This window comes from Anser anser, assembly GCF_964211835.1.
Source record: "Anser anser genome assembly, chromosome: 3".
NCBI lineage: Eukaryota > Metazoa > Chordata > Aves > Anseriformes > Anatidae > Anser > Anser anser.
This window is the reverse complement of record NC_139722.1, coordinates 101,703,970-101,721,851: the sequence shown is the minus strand read 5'-3', so window position 1 is coordinate 101,721,851 and position 17,882 is coordinate 101,703,970. Positions and strand designations below refer to the sequence as shown.

The 17,882-nt window shown below is 40.7% G+C and overlaps 1 protein-coding gene across 24 annotated transcripts in view; it reads right to left on the bottom strand.

Moving 5' to 3' along the window:
- ESRRG (estrogen related receptor gamma) overlaps positions 1-17,882 on the bottom strand; it is a 405,552-nt gene that overhangs the window by 223,990 nt on the left and 163,680 nt on the right. For 8 of the 24 annotated variants that reach the window (XM_083828171.1, XM_083828172.1, XM_083828173.1 and 5 more), the window contains one exon: positions 10,589-10,647. The exons of 9 other annotated variants lie outside the window; for them this stretch is intronic. Coding sequence is in view for 8 of the 15 variants with exons in the window: in XM_083828160.1 (XP_083684286.1) it covers positions 10,589-10,647 (59 nt within the window). In the remaining 7 variants the exon portion in view is untranslated. Of the gene's footprint in view, positions 1-10,493; positions 10,648-17,882 lie in introns of all 24 variants that reach the window. 7 more of the 24 variants (XM_083828186.1, XM_083828187.1, XM_083828161.1 and 4 more) reach the window with 1 other exon arrangement.

The following is a 17,882-nucleotide window of genomic DNA, read 5'->3' as shown; positions in this document are numbered from 1 at the left end:
CCTTTCCTGAAGCTGCTCTGAACAGAGCTTGGAATAACGCACGCTGGCTTATGCTGAAGACCTCCACAACAGCCCAGATATAAGTGGCACCAGTGGGTAGTGCAGCCTTCTGGAATCTTCATGTGGCCTACACAAATCTGTATTCAAGTTATTTTCTTCGAGCCTGAAATTGATTTGTGATGTTCTCTCTGCAGACTCACAATTTACATAATTTGCCATTATTTTTGCATCACACACTACTCCACTTCGTGGGCTAAATTCTCCTCCATGGAAGCAGTGAGGCGTGGGCTTAACTTTAAGCACAAGAGGTCCTATGAGACTTCTGTGCTACTGCTCACATGCTGCACTTAAGCATATGCTGATTTACATTGTTGTATGGTATCCTATACCTAATGTGGTTTTGCGCAGCTATTAATATTGGACACACAATATCTGCAAGAAGAACTGGGCTTATTGTCTCCACAGATTTGCGCTAATATAGCGGCGTCTCAAGACATCACATCATTTTCATAACAAGAAGGAGATTTAATTTCTGCAGATTTGTGTAAAAAACAATTTGGAAACTTTGCAACAATGATATTGCTTCCCATAAATGCGAAATCGGTAAAAAAAATCATGAGGCAAACAGAGCACACTTGCAATATTATTTTTTCTAGCTTAAGTACCAGCATTATTCAAAGACATTACACTGTTAAGTATCCACATAATTCATTCATCTTAAGGATTGAAAGCATAATATTATTTTGTTAAATTAAGCTCTCTCTTTTCCAAATCCCTCTTTTCCACTTAAACTGAGGCAATATAGGCATCTGAAAATGAGTGTGCGCATAAGGCTTTTATTTTCACATTTCAGGTTTTGCACCATTCCAGCTGGGGCATGCCCTTGCCTCGTTGCTGAGTACCAAAATGCTTACTTTTGCGATTCCCTGGTTCTGAACACAAAACAAGCCTTGAGCTTTATCATCTCATTCCTACCTTCCATTGCTAGCAGGAGGGAGGAGGTTGGCGAGGGAAAGCGTCATTTGCCTTTAACTTACTGGCACCAATACAGTGTCTCCAGTTAAAAAGAAATGCTGATAACTGAAAGTGACTGTTTAAAATGATAGCAAAGATCAAAAGTTCTGACTACAGCAGGGTGTAGGGGGGTGGACAGCACAGTATTAAGCACACCATATTAATTGATGAACATCAGGACTTTGTGGTCATTTAACACTCCCTATAAATGTAGACTTGATAACAGTTATTGATCTCAGTTTTCCTGGAAGAGGATCCCTGGGCTCAGCAGTGAGCAGTTTTGCTTCTCTCAGTTCATAAATACCAGAACAGAGCTATTGCTCAAATGCCATCCTAACTGATGAAAATGAAGTAAAAGTGAAGCTTCAATGCAATGCTGAAGAAATACATGTGTACCTCCACAGGTTTTTTTGAGCAGGTACCCCAAGGTTTATATAGCCTCAAATTTCCTCATGGGAAATACAGAATTATCACAGCTGACCCTTGTTTCTACATGAGAATATTTTTTTTTAGTGAAAGCCTAGTCAAACCATAGAAGTAAATATGTCACTGTTTTTATTTAAACTGTTTATTGCTCTTCCTCGTATTACCACAGAACTGGAAATGATGAATTTATGAATTCATTTATGAATTCACCCAACAGCCTACAAGGTGCAAGTACAAGCTTCTCTGTTGCACAGGCAAGAAGACACAGGAGGGAATAGGAAGTACTTGGATACTGCATCCCCAGCACAACTCTGTCACAAGAGGAAATAACGATGCTGAACTGGAAACAGCTATTGTCTCTCTCCTTTTGTTTGTCGCTCAAAACTTTTCCTATGTTTTTGTTCTTTCTAGCTTTTTCTCCCTAAAATTATGCTATGCTATTGGCTGGTCAAATCAGAAGCTGATTTCTAAATCATTCTGTGATACTGCCAGAAGCAGCTAACATCACTGATAATATACAACATGAATTAAACAGAAAATTAATCCTCTCTCTCACTCTTTCCATCTCCCCTTCCCCAAAATCAGAAGAACAATCTCTGCATCTTCTGACCCCTAGTTTGGATTAAACCTGGATATCAACAAAAGGACCTAGAAAGAGGTGCACATCCCCATCTACACAGCTTTAAGGGAAAGCTACGCAAGTAGATGAACTATTGAACTCAGTGCTCTGTCTTAAAAATACGTTTCATTGGGATCGTTAATGCACATATAAGTACCCAAAAGATGTAACAGAATTCTGAAAAATGAATTAAGGTTGTATTGCCATCAACTCCAGCAAAATAATAAAAGTAGAGAGATTAAGAGGCAAGAATATCTTTCTGAATTGTAAAATAGGTTTATAGGTCTTCTAATAACAACTTTTACTCAAACCTTACATAAATAGGCTTATATGATACAAATATTATGTGGGCTATGTGGAAACTACAAGGTCCCTAATCATGTTTAGGGATTACTTGACAGAACAGAGACATTTCATTCCTATTGGACCTAGGGATTACAGCAAAGAAACATCTAATATTCCATTTTTTAATTTCATGCATTTTTTATTTACCTTTAATGATGCTGTATATATTCATCATCCTGAAATATTAAAACAGTATGAAAAAAGTAATAAATTGGTGGAAAATTTAGGGAATGGGAATGCAACAGCACGCAAATCATACACTATCAAGTGCTTGATACACATTTAAAATTACTGCCTAGTACAGCAAAGCCAAATTCCTGGCAGATTTCTGAAGCACAAAGTCACAATAAGAAGATCAGCAGAACAGACTGAAATAATAGAATATTCATCCCCCTAATCCATATGCAATTCTTTAGGGCTTTTTTTTAACAATGCATATGAGGTCTGACTGTATTCAGGATTTAAATAAGTTGTCTCTCTCTCTCTCCCTCTCTCTCACACACACAGGCACACATACATACACACACTCAGTATTTTTGTTAAAAGAAAGAAAAAAGAATGTATATAGTTATCATTTCTGCTCTAGTGCACCCACAATGACAAGGTTAGCACATCTCCTCACACCTCAGATGAAACAATAGCATTTTAAGCAACAAAAGTGTTAAAAGAAATACATTTATTCATACCCCTGAAACCTCCTGCAACAGCTTTGTTGGAAGAAGGGGGCCTAGTTTGCCTGGGAAAGGGATTTTTTTTTATTTTTTATTTTTTACTTTTCCTTACTTCTTTCTAAATAATTACTGGTTAATTTAAAGCAATTTCACATTTAGTTATTGGCAATAAAATTTTGAAACCAGTATTAAATCTTTGAGATCGTGCATTTCTCTCTAGACAGATGTAATTTTAGATCTAGTATTGTATAAAGGGACAGAGACCTAGAGACGAATAAATCATCAGTCAAAAGACAGATGCTGATGATAATAATGATACATGTAGAAAATATGCGTGAAGATGGACGATGGGGAGGTGTAGTATAAAACTTCCATTGCCATACAGGAGCTTACTGGATTACCCTCAAGTAGTGCAAAAGCCACAACAGAGTGACACATGCTCCTCCAAACAGCAGTATGAAGAGATTCATACCAAACTAAACTGATGTGCAAAGCTTGGGATCAAGCAGGTTTCGCACAAATTTAGCTCTTTGATCAGGCTTCAGAGCATCAACACCACTGACAGGTTAGGAATAAAACGAATGCACCCAAACATGAGGCCTTTGTAACAGTAATACTGACATGGAGTTGCTAAATAAAGGTGCCTCTATGCAGTAATTACAGTGGCCACACACAGCAAGAGAATCCCTTGCCCACCACAACAGATCCTGTCACAGCTCTGCTAACGAGGTGAAGGAGCGCTAGGCCAGGTGATAGCGCTTAGAAGCCAATCTTGTAAATGAGACCAAAGAGCCACATCCTCCTGAAACCTGAATAATCAAATGTAGCTGCATGCTATTTGCAGTAACGGGCCTCAAGAGAAATGGCCTGGGCTGGAGACTGCTGCCCAGCATTGCCCAGGACTTTGAGTTCATACCTGGTGAGGGGCACACTGATTTAACCCCCTTCAAATTATGCTCATGTAATAGCCAAGCTGTAATATTAATTGGCATTGCTGTTGAAATTGCAAGATTATTGTTTTAAGTTGCTACAGATTAAACGAGCAATGTAAGAAGTATTTAATGAAAGATTTCCTTTTTGGTAAGGATCTGCTCCCTTTGATAAGAGCCTGCTGTGATTTATGCAGCCATGGTGCCAGGACCTACCCATACCGTGATAAATGCCTTCTTAAAAGGGTCTGTGCTTACTGTTATATACCTGTAAGCAATATGCACCTATTATCGATAGATTTGGGAAAAAAATCATAGCCATACTGAAATCAGCATGAACACTCCAGCAATGGCAGGGCTAGAACATATCCATCCTCCTTATGTTTCTTTATAGGCACATAAGCAAAAGAACAAGCATTCTGAGAAAGGACTTGATCTGTATGGGTGAGTAGGGTGTTGGAGTTGTGGAAGCAAACAGAAGACAAAGCATCAAACTTCTGCTAGAAAACATGATGAGCAAACCGGCTCTGTTAATGCACATTGAACTTTGGAGAGAAAGACTGACAGACTCCCTGCAGAGCTGTGTTGGACCACATCTAAATCTGAAAGGTATAAGGAGTTGCTGCAAACCTACCACATTTTAAAAGAGAGGGCAAGTACAGGTACAAAGTATCACTTATTTTTTATTTTTAAGGCTATAGAAGGAGGCAGAGATTTATTAAAGAGGAATAAAGGGCAGCCTCTGAAAATTAGGGTATGCTTGAAATACACAAGTATTCTTCCTCCTGCTATCCTATATTTACAGGATTAGTGAGTCTTTATTTCAGTGAAGTTAACTTCTGCTTGTGACAGAAAGCTAGAAAAGAATAGGAAAGGCTTTGCCCAAATTTCAAAACTTTGTTCCAAGACAGAGGTACTAAAGCTTTTCTGCAAATGTTTGTAAACACTGCAAGCACTTTTTAGTGTGAGGAACAAAATATTTCTTGTTCACACTATTCAGAGAAATGGTTCAACCATCTTCTTTGGAAAGGTTCTAAGCAAGCAACATGAGACATACATTTGGAATATGAAAGTTTAATCCTACTCATTAAAACACGACAAATTTATAATTAACTGAGAATGGAGTCAATAATGAGAACATCTTTCATTGTAATGATGTTGGTACTATCAGCTTGTAATATGGGAATACGCAATGGAAAGTAAAACATAATATGGAAAATAACAAGTCCTTTTTTAAAAGAAAATGGCCTGAAAGTTTTTACTTCAGTCCAATCTTTAAAACATAAATTTTAAATACTCACAAGTTACATTTTCCTGTCATCAGACAAGATAATACATTGTTTTCCTGTGATGAGGAATAATTCAAGGTCTTACATTGCCTGATTAATCTCACAACCAATATTTAGAAAAGGTTTCTCTTTGAGCTAATCAAACTTGACAAAAGCAATCTTCCAACTATGCCACATTCACTGATTTGTAAGATACCTCAAACTTGTGTTTTATTAAATGCAGCTTAAATTAGCAACAGCTCTAAATCCACTTGCTTATAACACCCTCTGAATCTCACAGACAATGTACATAAAAAGAAAACACATGCAGATCAAAATTATTAGGACAAACTATTTTTTTCTTAATCAAAGATGCCTTTCTAGTTAGATGCCATCCAGCCACATCTCTATGCTCATGTTATGTTGCACTTTTGGGGGGGTAGGTTCTGACGGTATCCAATTTGCTTCTGGAACTGAACTGCCTTGATCTTACTGGGTAACTTCTGTTCAATGGTTCTTCCAAATAAGGCTTATTTTTATACATCTGAATATGTAAAAAAATATATATATATTTTTATACATATGAAGGAGGATTTGACTTGCTGACTTTTGCAAACTTTCAACGTACCATTTTATGATGTTCCTAGGCTTTCAGTATCACAAAATTATCATTAGGCCAAGGGATATTTCTACAGAAGAGCACTGTCATCATGGGACAGCTGCTACCATGAGGACTACTGTAGGATGCACTACAACACAAACAGGAAACACTGTGGGAAGCATGGAAACACCGTCACAATCTTTTTTTAACATTGGTAGTTCCCTTTTTTTTCTGTGAAAGGCCATACGCATGTGAACAGGATTTTCCCATGGTTTGGGAACCTGTTCAAATTTAGTTGCACAACCCTCAGCACTGAAAGAGACTCTTGAATTAGCACAGCTGAGCAGGAAGACAAAATATGGGAGAAGTATAGCATTAACTCGCTACTGAAAATACTCAAAAAGGAAATCAGGCTTTCAGCTTCTTCTTCTTATGTCACATTTAAGTTCTGGATAAATCTCTTTCTGAGCTATTGACTCCCCTCCATTTCTTCATGGTTGCATGCAACAGAGAAGTGTTTTTAACACAGACAATATGTGTTCAAATGATCTAATATAATACTTCATTAACAAAGACTCACATGTATCAGAAGTTGCTAGTGCAATTCTTTTTCAGACCTGAGGAAGGATAACCAAATATTGGGTAACACACTGGGAAGACTATCAGAGAGTTTCTCTATTTGTTTATATAAATGGGCCAATGCTTTAAAGCACTTCAGAGCACTTAACTAAAGCAAACAAGCACTTGAACTTTAAATATCTAGCAAGAGGAGCTATTGACAAGTATGACTTTACTTAGTAAATCCTAATATCTTTGTGAACTTTAATTCATACGGTCTCTTCACAAAGAGAAGCAGCAGACTATCTCAACTTCAGCTCCACTGCAAGGCACACAGTGAGAGGGGTGAGCAACTGCATATGCTCCTTTTATTTTATTTCTTTTTGTTAAACACGAACTGCCTTTTTTTTTTTTTTTCTCTCCCCTATATGGGGACACTGGGCCCACGGTAGTCTTTAGAAAGCTGGTTCTGATGTTGAAATCAGAACATTATTCTCTCTCTCATTTGGCCTTTAAAGTGGGATTTCTCCATCTTAAGAACCTCCTTTTCAACACCTTGCTATCCACAGGCAACTAAGCATCGATCACAGAACATTTACCAAACACTGCCCTATTAACTCTGAACAGGTGAATAATGCTGTAGAAATAGCTTGCTACACTCAGTAAAAACAGAGCCAAAGCATTGCTTTGGTAAGTGGTCATGTAATGGGGTTAATTTCATATGCATCTTTTTGGTCTTCATCTCGTAAAACACTCCCTAGCTACTGTACTGTATACAATTACAGTGGTCATTTCTCGATCAAGAAGAGTGTGATTGGATGCACATATACATTTCTGCTGAGAAATCAGCATCCAAAGAAATAATCTAAATTATTATTCTGTTGGTTTGGACAGTACTTTTTCTTCCCCTTTGCAACAGTATGACTTCATGCAGGTCAAGTACCATGCAGCTTCATAACTGGACTTTCTGCCAAATCAGGTTTGCAGCTATACTCTGAGAAACGGTGAGGATTTACACATTTTGAGGACAGGTCAGCGGCAATTTTCAGAAGGAGAATACCACCAATATACACCATGTCAGCTCAAGCACTAAGTTTGCACTGATAACCATGAAGGCTGTACTTAAGCTTTTCCATCCAGCAGCACGTACGTCCCATTGGCAGAACCTCCTGCCAATGTACAACTCATCCTGCAGGACTCTTCGCTTTTTATTTCTCTCTGAATTTGTTTTGCATGCAGTCTGTGTAACATAGCAGAAGAAAGGTGATGGAATAAACCTTTACTTTTCTTTTGTTGCTATAACTTAAGAGAAAGAACATAAAATATTTTTAAGCTATATTATGGAGTTTGTGAGCCGCACTGGGATTTCATTTTGCTGACTTTAGGTTTCATGTTTTCCTCAACACAAAGCACGTTTTGAAAAAGTTTACAGAATGGTCCATAAAAGTTTACAGAATGGTCCAAAAAAGTGCTGGGAGGAGCAGGTGTTGCTTGTGTGTGCACATCTGTAGAAATGCGTGTAAATTTGGTGGTATTGGCTGTTAAAGATTTGCATGGGCCAGTCTGGTAATGAACACTCTTCAAAACCCTATTTTGCTAGGAAAAAAAAAAAAAGAAAGAAAAAAAAGCAGAAGAGATGCAGTTGAGCATATGAACTACTCAGAGATTAGGCTTCAGTCTAGGTACAGTTCCTGAAGGAAAACAGCTTTGAAAATTCTTTGAAATACCCTTTAAATTATAATTGGGTTTTAATACATAAAACAGCCAAGTAATTTAAATGTTTGGAAAAGAAAACAGTCTTTCCTAGAGTTTATGAAGTGATAAGCCTGTTTCTTATGATTAACTATGAATCCTGATTTCAAACATGACCATCTACTAGCACATGCTCTCCATAGCTGACACTGTAAGATCATACAGTTTTTACCAAATGAATATTCCAGGGCCCAATTCTGATATTATCCCGCTGCTCTCCCCTCCCCTCAAGTAAGCAGTTTGGTTTTTGTAGAAGTATTTTTGCTTCCTACTCTTAAACAAAAAGTGAAAAAAAAATATTAAAGTTATTTTTGGGGTGCTCTGCTCATGACACATTTCAGTCTAGTTCATGAAGAAAGTCAGATTTGGATGTACAGAATGCATATCATGATGTTCCCACAGGAAACTGAAAATAAACAGAAAAATAGAAGTGTTCAAGGATAATACGGTGCTCTCTTATTTAAAGAAAAATTCTTAGTAGTGAATGTATATTAGAAAGACCATTGAAGTACAGCCAGGACAGCATAAAGTATGTTTCTGGGTATCAATATCCCAAATAATATACCATTTCAAAGCAGTGATAAAAACAAGACTGTCAAAAGAAAATGTAGCTCAGTTTTCAACACACTGTAAGTAACATGATCAAATTTAGAAAGCCCTCCAAGTTCCCATGGTTTTGGTAGAAATGAATTAAAGGAAGAAATTAAAGAACAGAAGAAAAACTTAGACAACATGAACTGAGAAAGAGACAAGAGCAGTGAAAAGAAACAGATACAGGGAAAGTACTGGTCTACTTTATTCTAATAATAGAGTCATCAGAGTATCTGCATGCACTAACACCTAATTTGAGCATCCTGAATTCTGATCCTGATTTCCAGAGATGGCAACTACATATTTAAAAAAAAAAAAAAAAACCACTTAAATTGCTCATTACTAGAAATAGATTGATTTGCATGAGAAAGGTACAGAGTTAGATTCCCATTTCATTTACGAACGTTAAGATCATAGACTGAAATCTCTAAGTAAGCCCTAACCCCCAGATTAACACTTTCTGCTTGGTGGCAGCAGCATCATTGCCCCTGGGAACTGGACTGCATGGAGCGGGCCCAGCAAAAACTGATCAAGGGCTTTGGAGATGAGCATGGGACCCTGCAACTCTGTTCTGAATTCAAAGACAAGCCAACAGGGAAACATCAGAATGGGAAAAGTGAGAGGCTGGAACGTACTTGTGTCGGTCTGAGCACCTGACAACACAGGTCAGTCTTGCAAGCAGCTCGATGGTCAATAAGTAAGGACCATTCAGTGAAAGCACAAGGATCAGCTCATGTGGAGCAACATCCAAAGCTGCAGTCATGCTCTACTTTTCTATTTCTTGTTGGCTTTCTCCCCTTCAGCAAACCTTTCTGGCAGGGGTGGTCAGCTGCTTTGCTTATTCTTATGTATGCGAATTTAGAGTGACCAAAGAAAAGGGAGTTTATCCTAGAAGCCAGGTAGGAGTAGTCCAGTATGGTGTGTGCTGGGGACAAGACATGCTGACTGCAGAATAACAGCCGTCATCTTCAACTCTGTTATTTATTTATTTATTTGGGGGGGGGGGGGGGGGGGAGATGGGAGGGAATGGACGCTAAATTTAATATAAGCAAATCACCAAGATATTAGAAAAGCAGGAGCTAATTTACCTGCTTCTTTAGAGAATAGCTTGGGGATCTAAGTTATTGTTTTCCCATACTTCCAGCTCAACTCTAAATATTACATTGCCAGAATCGTCATCCCCTGGACGCTACATGTGAAAATTCCTAATTAAGCATTTTTGTGCTTTAACACTTTCTCTAGGCACAGTTGCCCAAATAGTTAAGACCCATCTCAATGATCATCAGACCCATGCTGAAATTTGGCATTGCCCCTTGTTTTGCAGGGGAGAGTTTGTTTTACCCTGGATAGTGGCTTGTCAGCTTCTAGGACAGTCAGCCACTAGGATCTTTCTCATCTGCAAGTACCTAGCACGTTTCCTTGTTTTAACCAACTGCACAGTTATAGCAGCCAAAATGCATTTATTTAAAATTAACAACTAAAACCCCGCATCCAACCACCCTGGACTCTTGGAAAGTTCAAGAGCAGGACCAAAATTTGACAGGTCGGCTTGCAGCCCACGTGAGCAGCAGCTGACGTTTCATCCCTCTGAAGCGATACGCTTCGAGAGGCGAACCACACGCTCCTGGCTGCGCTCTCCCACCACCCCAGCGGCTCCTGCCAGCATGTTTCACCAGACAAGTGCACAAGAGAGGGCACGAATCCCCTTCGTCAACTCACCATCCTTTTCTAGTCACATTCACTACGCATTGCATTAGAAAATCGTAACGGTGTTAAAATATTTTGGCAGGATTTGTTATGGCCAGATCACTCACTTCCTTTGGGACACACAAAGCCTCCTCTGGCAATGAAACAGCCAAAATGTCAGCAAATCCTATAGAACAAAAAAGGGTCCGTCAATGTAAAGCCTAAATGAATCTCTATTAAAAAACAGAAATCAAACAAACAAAAATATGCATAACAAAAATACACGTGCATAAAGAGAAACAGTCTAGAAATATTCACTTTTTATTAACATTTTCTTTTTCCACCCTCCAGAAACTTTTTAGCAGCATTACAATGTATTCATCACAAGGTGCTATTAGAGCACAAGCTCACTCCGAGTGTTACCAATTCGCGGACAGATTAGAGGGCACATTAATAACATAGTTAATATGAAGTGTTTAGAGCCTTTACGTCGGTGACAAATACGACTCAGCCAAATTTCCTGACCATTGAGGCCACGGAGGAACAATTTGGTAGATTTCATCAACAGCTCTAATTATGTTCCTGTCAAGTCGAGAACAAAGTAATCCATAACTGGGGGGCTGCTCAGAGACAGTGGCACACAAGAGTAATTTATGCCCAAGACACAGGCCCCTTGCTGTAGTTAGTGAGCACAGCGCCTGACTAACAAGTGGGTTCAAAAAGGAATTTATTAGGAAAAACGCAGCCCACCGGCTGCGAGTGGCTTGTCAGGTGCAGGCTTATGAGGTGTTACAAGGCAAAGTCTACAGGCAAGCCTCTCGTCTATGCAAGCATCCCATATCCATGCTCGCCCCTGCCTCTTTGGGCTTAAAAAGTGGGTTTTCAGCCCAAAGCATTGCTCAGCAGGGGAGTGGGACCCAAGGACCGGTGAGTACATGGCCACGACCCCGTGCTTCAGAAAATCTGTTCAGTCCTCGGGACACGGGCAGCACCGCGAGGCAGAGCGGATGCCCTTTCGCGATCCTATAAACAATGCACTAATGAAATACCCAAAGGGATTATTAGTAGCAGTAGCCTAAAATGCCACCGTACACTACACATTTCCTCCCACAGCCCAACTATGAAACAGACTGGGGAGGGGTGCAAACAGGGGAGAAGCCGTCAGGTAATTTTGAGTCATTTTCCAGCGTGATCTATATCGGGATGCAGCCTCTGTGCTTTCAAGCAGGATAATTTCATACGTGACACTTGTTGCATTTCACAAAAAGTCTCTTTCGCTTGGGATGGGCTACTTTCGTAAGTAGTAAGATGTTAGAGAAAACAGTGTTATGCATTGCAAATGTAATTAAGAACAGTATCTATAAACCTTTGGAAAAAATAGCAATAAGGAAAGTTAGACTTAAAACATTTCTCATGTGACAAACACCAAATACAGAATGGATTTTAAAGCAACTTTCTGAAGTTAGCTGTGAGCATACACTCTTGTCAGCAGTCTCAGGTTTTTATTTAACAAGGCAAAAAACACAGAACTTAAAAAAAAAAAGTCATTTTACATCCCTTTCTTTGATACTGAAGACCCAAGCTAATAAAACCAGTACCAGCAGCCGGAGGGGAGTGGAGCCCAGGTGAGGGGAGCACTCAGACAAGGCCCACTTTGGAGACTGACCTGCATGGGGGCCCGGGAAGGTCACTTTCTTTTTCCTAAGTTCCTCACTGGTAAAATAGGCACCAGCACGTATAGGGAAGGACATTGTCCCCACATGATGTATATTACCAATGTATTTTTGAATTTGCTTCACCGAACTACGTCATAAACAGTGGCACAGGGTGAACGCAGGATGTGTCTGGGAAGCACTACACAAAACCCCTCAACCTCTTCTTTCATGCTTTGCTAAGGTGTCTTACTCAAATTTGCTTGAATACATCTGAACCTGTAACTTATCTGCTCTTCGGTTTAGGGAATTCCCCTGCACCTCCGGAGCCGGATGGTATCAGTCTCTTAGGACAGACGCACTTCACAGACGTACGACTACTTGCACCTTACAACACTTTGCATCCAAGGATAAACAACAGTCAAACAATACCTCACAAACACTGATGGCTTCAACCTCACAGTGAGGCAAAGCAAAAAGGGAAGGACACAATGTTATTCTGCAGACGCGAGAAGAGAAAACTCTGGTAAATCACCCGGAGGGTAACCCAGGAGCCGAGCAACGCTGGACTTCATAATTCCCCCGCTCGTGATTCAGTCACAAGACACGCTTCCTCTCCTGGTAAAATGTCATGCTGCCTCATGCCTCCGCTACAGAACACATTTTAACCAAGTGTAGCAAAAGCATGATGATCCCATTAAGTATCTAACATCTAATACCTTGTGAAAACTAATTTAGTGCTTTATCAAATCCCTAGTTTGTATGTAGAGCATAAACTGGCTACATTTGCTAATAGGGCAGATTGACCCATCCCATATATTATCAAAACACATCAAAGTCTGCTGGAGGACATAGCCTTAGCTACTTATTATCCTCTGCATTAACTCTCTCACCAGCTACTCGACCAATACATTTCCCTGCAACACATCTGTCACGATTTTGCAGAGAAATCAGCAATTCTGAGCAGTGCAGTGGTCAGAGACAGATAACAGGACTAAACCCATCGTGGCCGCTCGACTTCACAAGCTACTGTTAACTGGCACAAACAGAAACCTGCCACGCCAGCCTTGCACAACAGCACTCCACTGCCAGGCCCCTGAGATTCGCCCTCTTACTTAGATTTGTATTTTTAGAGCTTTCGTCATTCACATGATTTCTTCAAGATTTATTACATACAAGAGAGAAATAAAGTTACATGCCAGCAGCTTCAAATTTACAAGATGATTTTTTTTTTTTTTAAAGCAGAAAAAGGGCATCTTACACAAGAGAACATGTGGCTTAGTAATCAGGAAAGAAAGTGCCAGAATATTACTAATAATAATGCTAGCAATATTAGATCAAATGAGAACATCTTTGTTGGCTCAGATGCTGTGCAGTCGTATTCCTGCCTGTGATACATTTAGGGTATTATTTGTGACACTGTATAATGAATTGTAAATTTTGAAGCCACACTTCTTAGTGGCTGGGAACTAACATAAATGGCAAAGATATTTATTTATTTATTTATTTATAATTGCTACTGTTCTCTGTTAGGTAGTATTTGTCTTTGCCTGGAAACCCTGAGCCATTGTACATGGGACCTTAGCAGCCTTTTCTGACTACCTGGCTACCTGAATTACCAATTATTGCCATAACCCAGAAGGTAATACTAGAATATTCCTGAAGAAGGCCAAAACATACTCTCCCTTCTAAAAGAAACCAAATCCACTCCAATGAGAAAATTCGTCTTTCACTTTTCATAAGTGACTGTATATAGTTCTAAAATATAAGCACATCTCTAGTCATTCACATTGTATTCTACAGCTTCAATCATTTTCTCTTTCTATAGACAGTTTGTCCAGCTGTTGTTTTTTTTTTTCTTTTCCCTTATAAATTCTAGCCCTCCATATCTTTAAACACTAGTATAAACAAGTAAAAGGTATTTTGGGGTGTATGAGGGTTGTTACTAGAAGTTTTCTGTTTTCTTGGTGATTTCAGAGCCCATTAATGATGGGCTCATTTCTCACCCAGAGAATATTAAAACCTGCTTACAGCCCAGCTGTGGTTTAGTATCACCAACCCAAGCAGGCCAATACAGAAAGTCTCCTGCTGGGTAAAACTTCTAACAGGTGAACTTCTGGCTGGGGGAATACATCAAACAGAAAACAAAGAAGTGGCCAGTGAGTTAAAATATGACAATTCTATGCTACTGAATTTAACTGCAAATCTTTGGAGCTTTATCCCCCCACTTCCTTCCCTCCCTCTTTTTTTTTTTTTTTCCTTCTGTTTTTATTTCGAAATCACGGGAACTATGCAGCCTAGCAAGACTGTAATCACTCAGCAGGAACCTGGCACAAGGACAATACAGCCACCAGCCAGGCAGCAGGAAAATGAAGGAAATCTCTCTCTCCCTCCCCCTATGTTGCTTAAAAGAGGGCCGGCATGAATGAATCTTCCCGGTAGCCACCAACAATTTCTTATTCCTTCCGAGCAATCATCAATTTCAGCATCAAGTGGTTTAGTGGATCCACAACTGGTAGTGGCAGCGGAGTAAGCCCAGCATGCAAGCGTTTTGGCTAATTTAAAACCCTTGTGCTGCCGAATCAAACATGACAAGACAACAGTAAAAAGAGAGGCTATTATCCCAAATGAGAGTTGGCGGATGGCTGAAATTGGCTTGAGTGGCAGAGACAAAAGAGGTGAAAGGAGCAGGGACAACCAGGCATGATAATACCAGATACAGCACTCGCTTTTTCCCCCACCCCCCGTGCATCCACACATATCACTACAAGGAGGAAGAAAGGCAACGTTTCCAAGTTCCACACTGCCAGGCAGAAAAAAATTCACGTAAAAGGATACAAAATAAATTAGTAGCTGGTAAAACATTTGCCCCATGGGGATGGAGAACCTTAACTTACAAGAGACGTTGCCCCTGCGATAGAAAAGCTAGCGCTCTGAACAGTAAAACTGTCATTTCCTACCTGAATTAGTGTCCTGCTGCCCAAAGTTCATTACCGTGAGTTGAGGATCGGAAGCACTGATTTAGGACAGAGTAACCTTAAAACGAGAATAACCTGTGGCGCGGCTACCAGTGAATGGCTGCTACCTGCAGAGAGCTCACCAAGCGCCCAAATCTCAGAGAGCTGCTAGGGGAGGAAAAGTGGAGGGCAGAGGAATTAATTTTGCAAGGCATTTGGGAGGCCACGAGCAGACTGATGATGTTCAGAGCCGTGAACCCTGGTGATGGCTTGCAGCTCACAGAATGACGACCTGTGGGATCACTGGAGAGCAAGCAAGTTGTCTTTTGCAAGATTAACAATTTAAAAGTGCTGAAATTAATTTTGTTTAATAGCTGTGGGTGCAGACTCCTTACAAAGTAGGTTGCAAGGTCAGCAAGCCTCCTAAAGACTTTTAAAATGCATCTTTTTATAGGGACAGTAGATTTAGGGTGGCTTAGGGCTTAAAGATCTAAAAAGCAAAAGAAGTGCAAAAGGTCATTTCCTACCACTTCCAAATCTTGGGTGAAGACATTCTTTATCTCACTTTTCACTCTGCAACATGCATTTACTGGTGCATTCAACGCTACTTGAAGCAGCATGGGCTTCTTAAGCAGACAAGGTGAAAAAGACAGTAAAATCAAATAAGAGAACCAGACTAACGAGAATGTAGCAGGCTCCTCAGAGTCACACTGGAACGTGTCTACCTGTGTTGCAAAGAGTTGAGGGAAGGAAAATAAAAAAGGAGAATAAGAGACTGGGAGGAGAAAGGCAAGGGCAGGGAGAGTGCTCACCATCCCGGAGCAGTTCGCCTGTGATTCACATTGCTTCCTTACGTGAGGCCATTACTCTGTAAAATACTGTAATTTTACAGAGTGTGCGAAGGAGCAGCTGGGCTTAATGCTGAAACCCAGATCAGCCATTCAAGAGACACTTGCTCGGCTTCACACCCTAATACACGTGAGCTATTGCAACATATCAGAATAGACTGACTATAGCTCCATTATAGGACACTTTTCATCCTACCCTTTTGTAATAGCATCCAACAAATGGCATAGGTAGAGTTCATAGCGAGTGTAGGTTTGGGAAACGGAAACAGTGCCTCTTCTCTACACCACTGCGTAGGAGGGTCTACAGACAGTGCTGCCTTGACAAGCGTCCCCATGGTGTGCAGCTCTGTGTGACAGAGGGGCTCAGGAACTCAAGCAGGATTCCAATCCTGAAGAAACTTGCACACACACACACACACACACACCCCATGCAAAAAATAACTGCCCAATTTGGTATTTATACATATCCACCTGGGGTTCCCCAGGGAACCAAGAAGCCACAGGAGAATCTGATCACAACGGATACAGCACACAGGTTCATTTCAACGTGCTCACTTCTCTTAAATCCTTTCCCCCCACAGCGTGAGGGAAGCACTGGGTTCACACTGCGAAGGACAAAGCCAGGCAGAGGAGGTGCACGCTTCTGACACGCAGCACATCACGGGATCGCGGGACAGGCAACTTTCATCTGCTCCTCCGCCAGATCCGGGCAAGCAGAATCGCCTTCAGTGTTCGGGGCAGCCTGTATCAGACAAACGCGTTGTCCTGCGTAATGACACCGAGTTGCTACGGCTCTGCAGGCGGAGGGGGCCATTTCCCTGGCAATGAGGTAACTGCCGGTCATTAGAGAGAACAGAATTAATTCAGCCACAAGCTCATCTCTGACGGTGGCCGAAGCGAGCACACCAGCCATTTTTCTCTGCCCGTTCCACAGGGAGTTAGAACAAAGAAAGAGGCCCCTGAGAAACACTCGAGACACCACACGAAAATCATTTTAGATGCATATTAATACTGCCACTGAATGCCGTGTGTTTTCAAGCTGACACATGCTGTCGTATGTAGTATTTGTTCCCTTTTTAGTCTCAAAGTTGAATTCATATCCTCACACAGCACTTCAAGAAAACCCCAGTTCACAGTTCAGCAAGGCACTGCTTAAAAGGCAAGCCTGATACAGGTCCTTAGGGCACCTCATCCATCCTGCACTTGGATGGCATTCTCCACCAAGGGACCCCATTAGGAAGGAAGGGCAAACTGAAATCCTAACCCAAAGCAGTCTGAAACAGCACCAGCATACTCGTATAGCAGCGATGGATGAGACTCCATTTGTCTTCAAAGCATGGGAAGCCAATATATCTGCTTCACTGCAAACTCAACTTTACTTTCCAACCTTGTAGTGTACTTAAAGCAAAAACGTAGATCAGCTTTCTGTCTGGGGATAAAGCAGCAGAGAAGTGTCACCCAAGGCTCCAATTAAACAGATGGGAAGTGACGCACTTACTGCGCAACTCCATGCAGCAAAACACCCCAAGATACAGTGTCTGTGTTACAGATCAATTGCCCAGGAAGGCAGAGCCACAACCTGCAGGTTTCCTCTCCCCTCCATGTAGTAGAGCAACTCAGAAGCATCTTGTGCCGGTATAAAGCGTGCTGGAAAACGCAGCTGCTGTAGGAACACTATCAATGCTGGAGATATCCCAGATCCTACTCTCCCTACAGAAGGTTAGGCCCTTCCAAGCAGGAAGAAACATTATGTTTGTTCTATGGCCAAAGTAATTAGAGGCTTACCTACAGTACTTCATATTTCTCCTTTCATAAAAGAGCTTTGTGTTGTTGTTGAATGAACTGAGTATGAGGCTAGTGTTTATCTGGACAAATTTCGATCTGGCTAGCGTAGCTACAACTTCACTCCCTTCAGGAAAGGTGACTCCTTTTATACCAGGTCTGCATATGGCCAAGTGAGCTTCC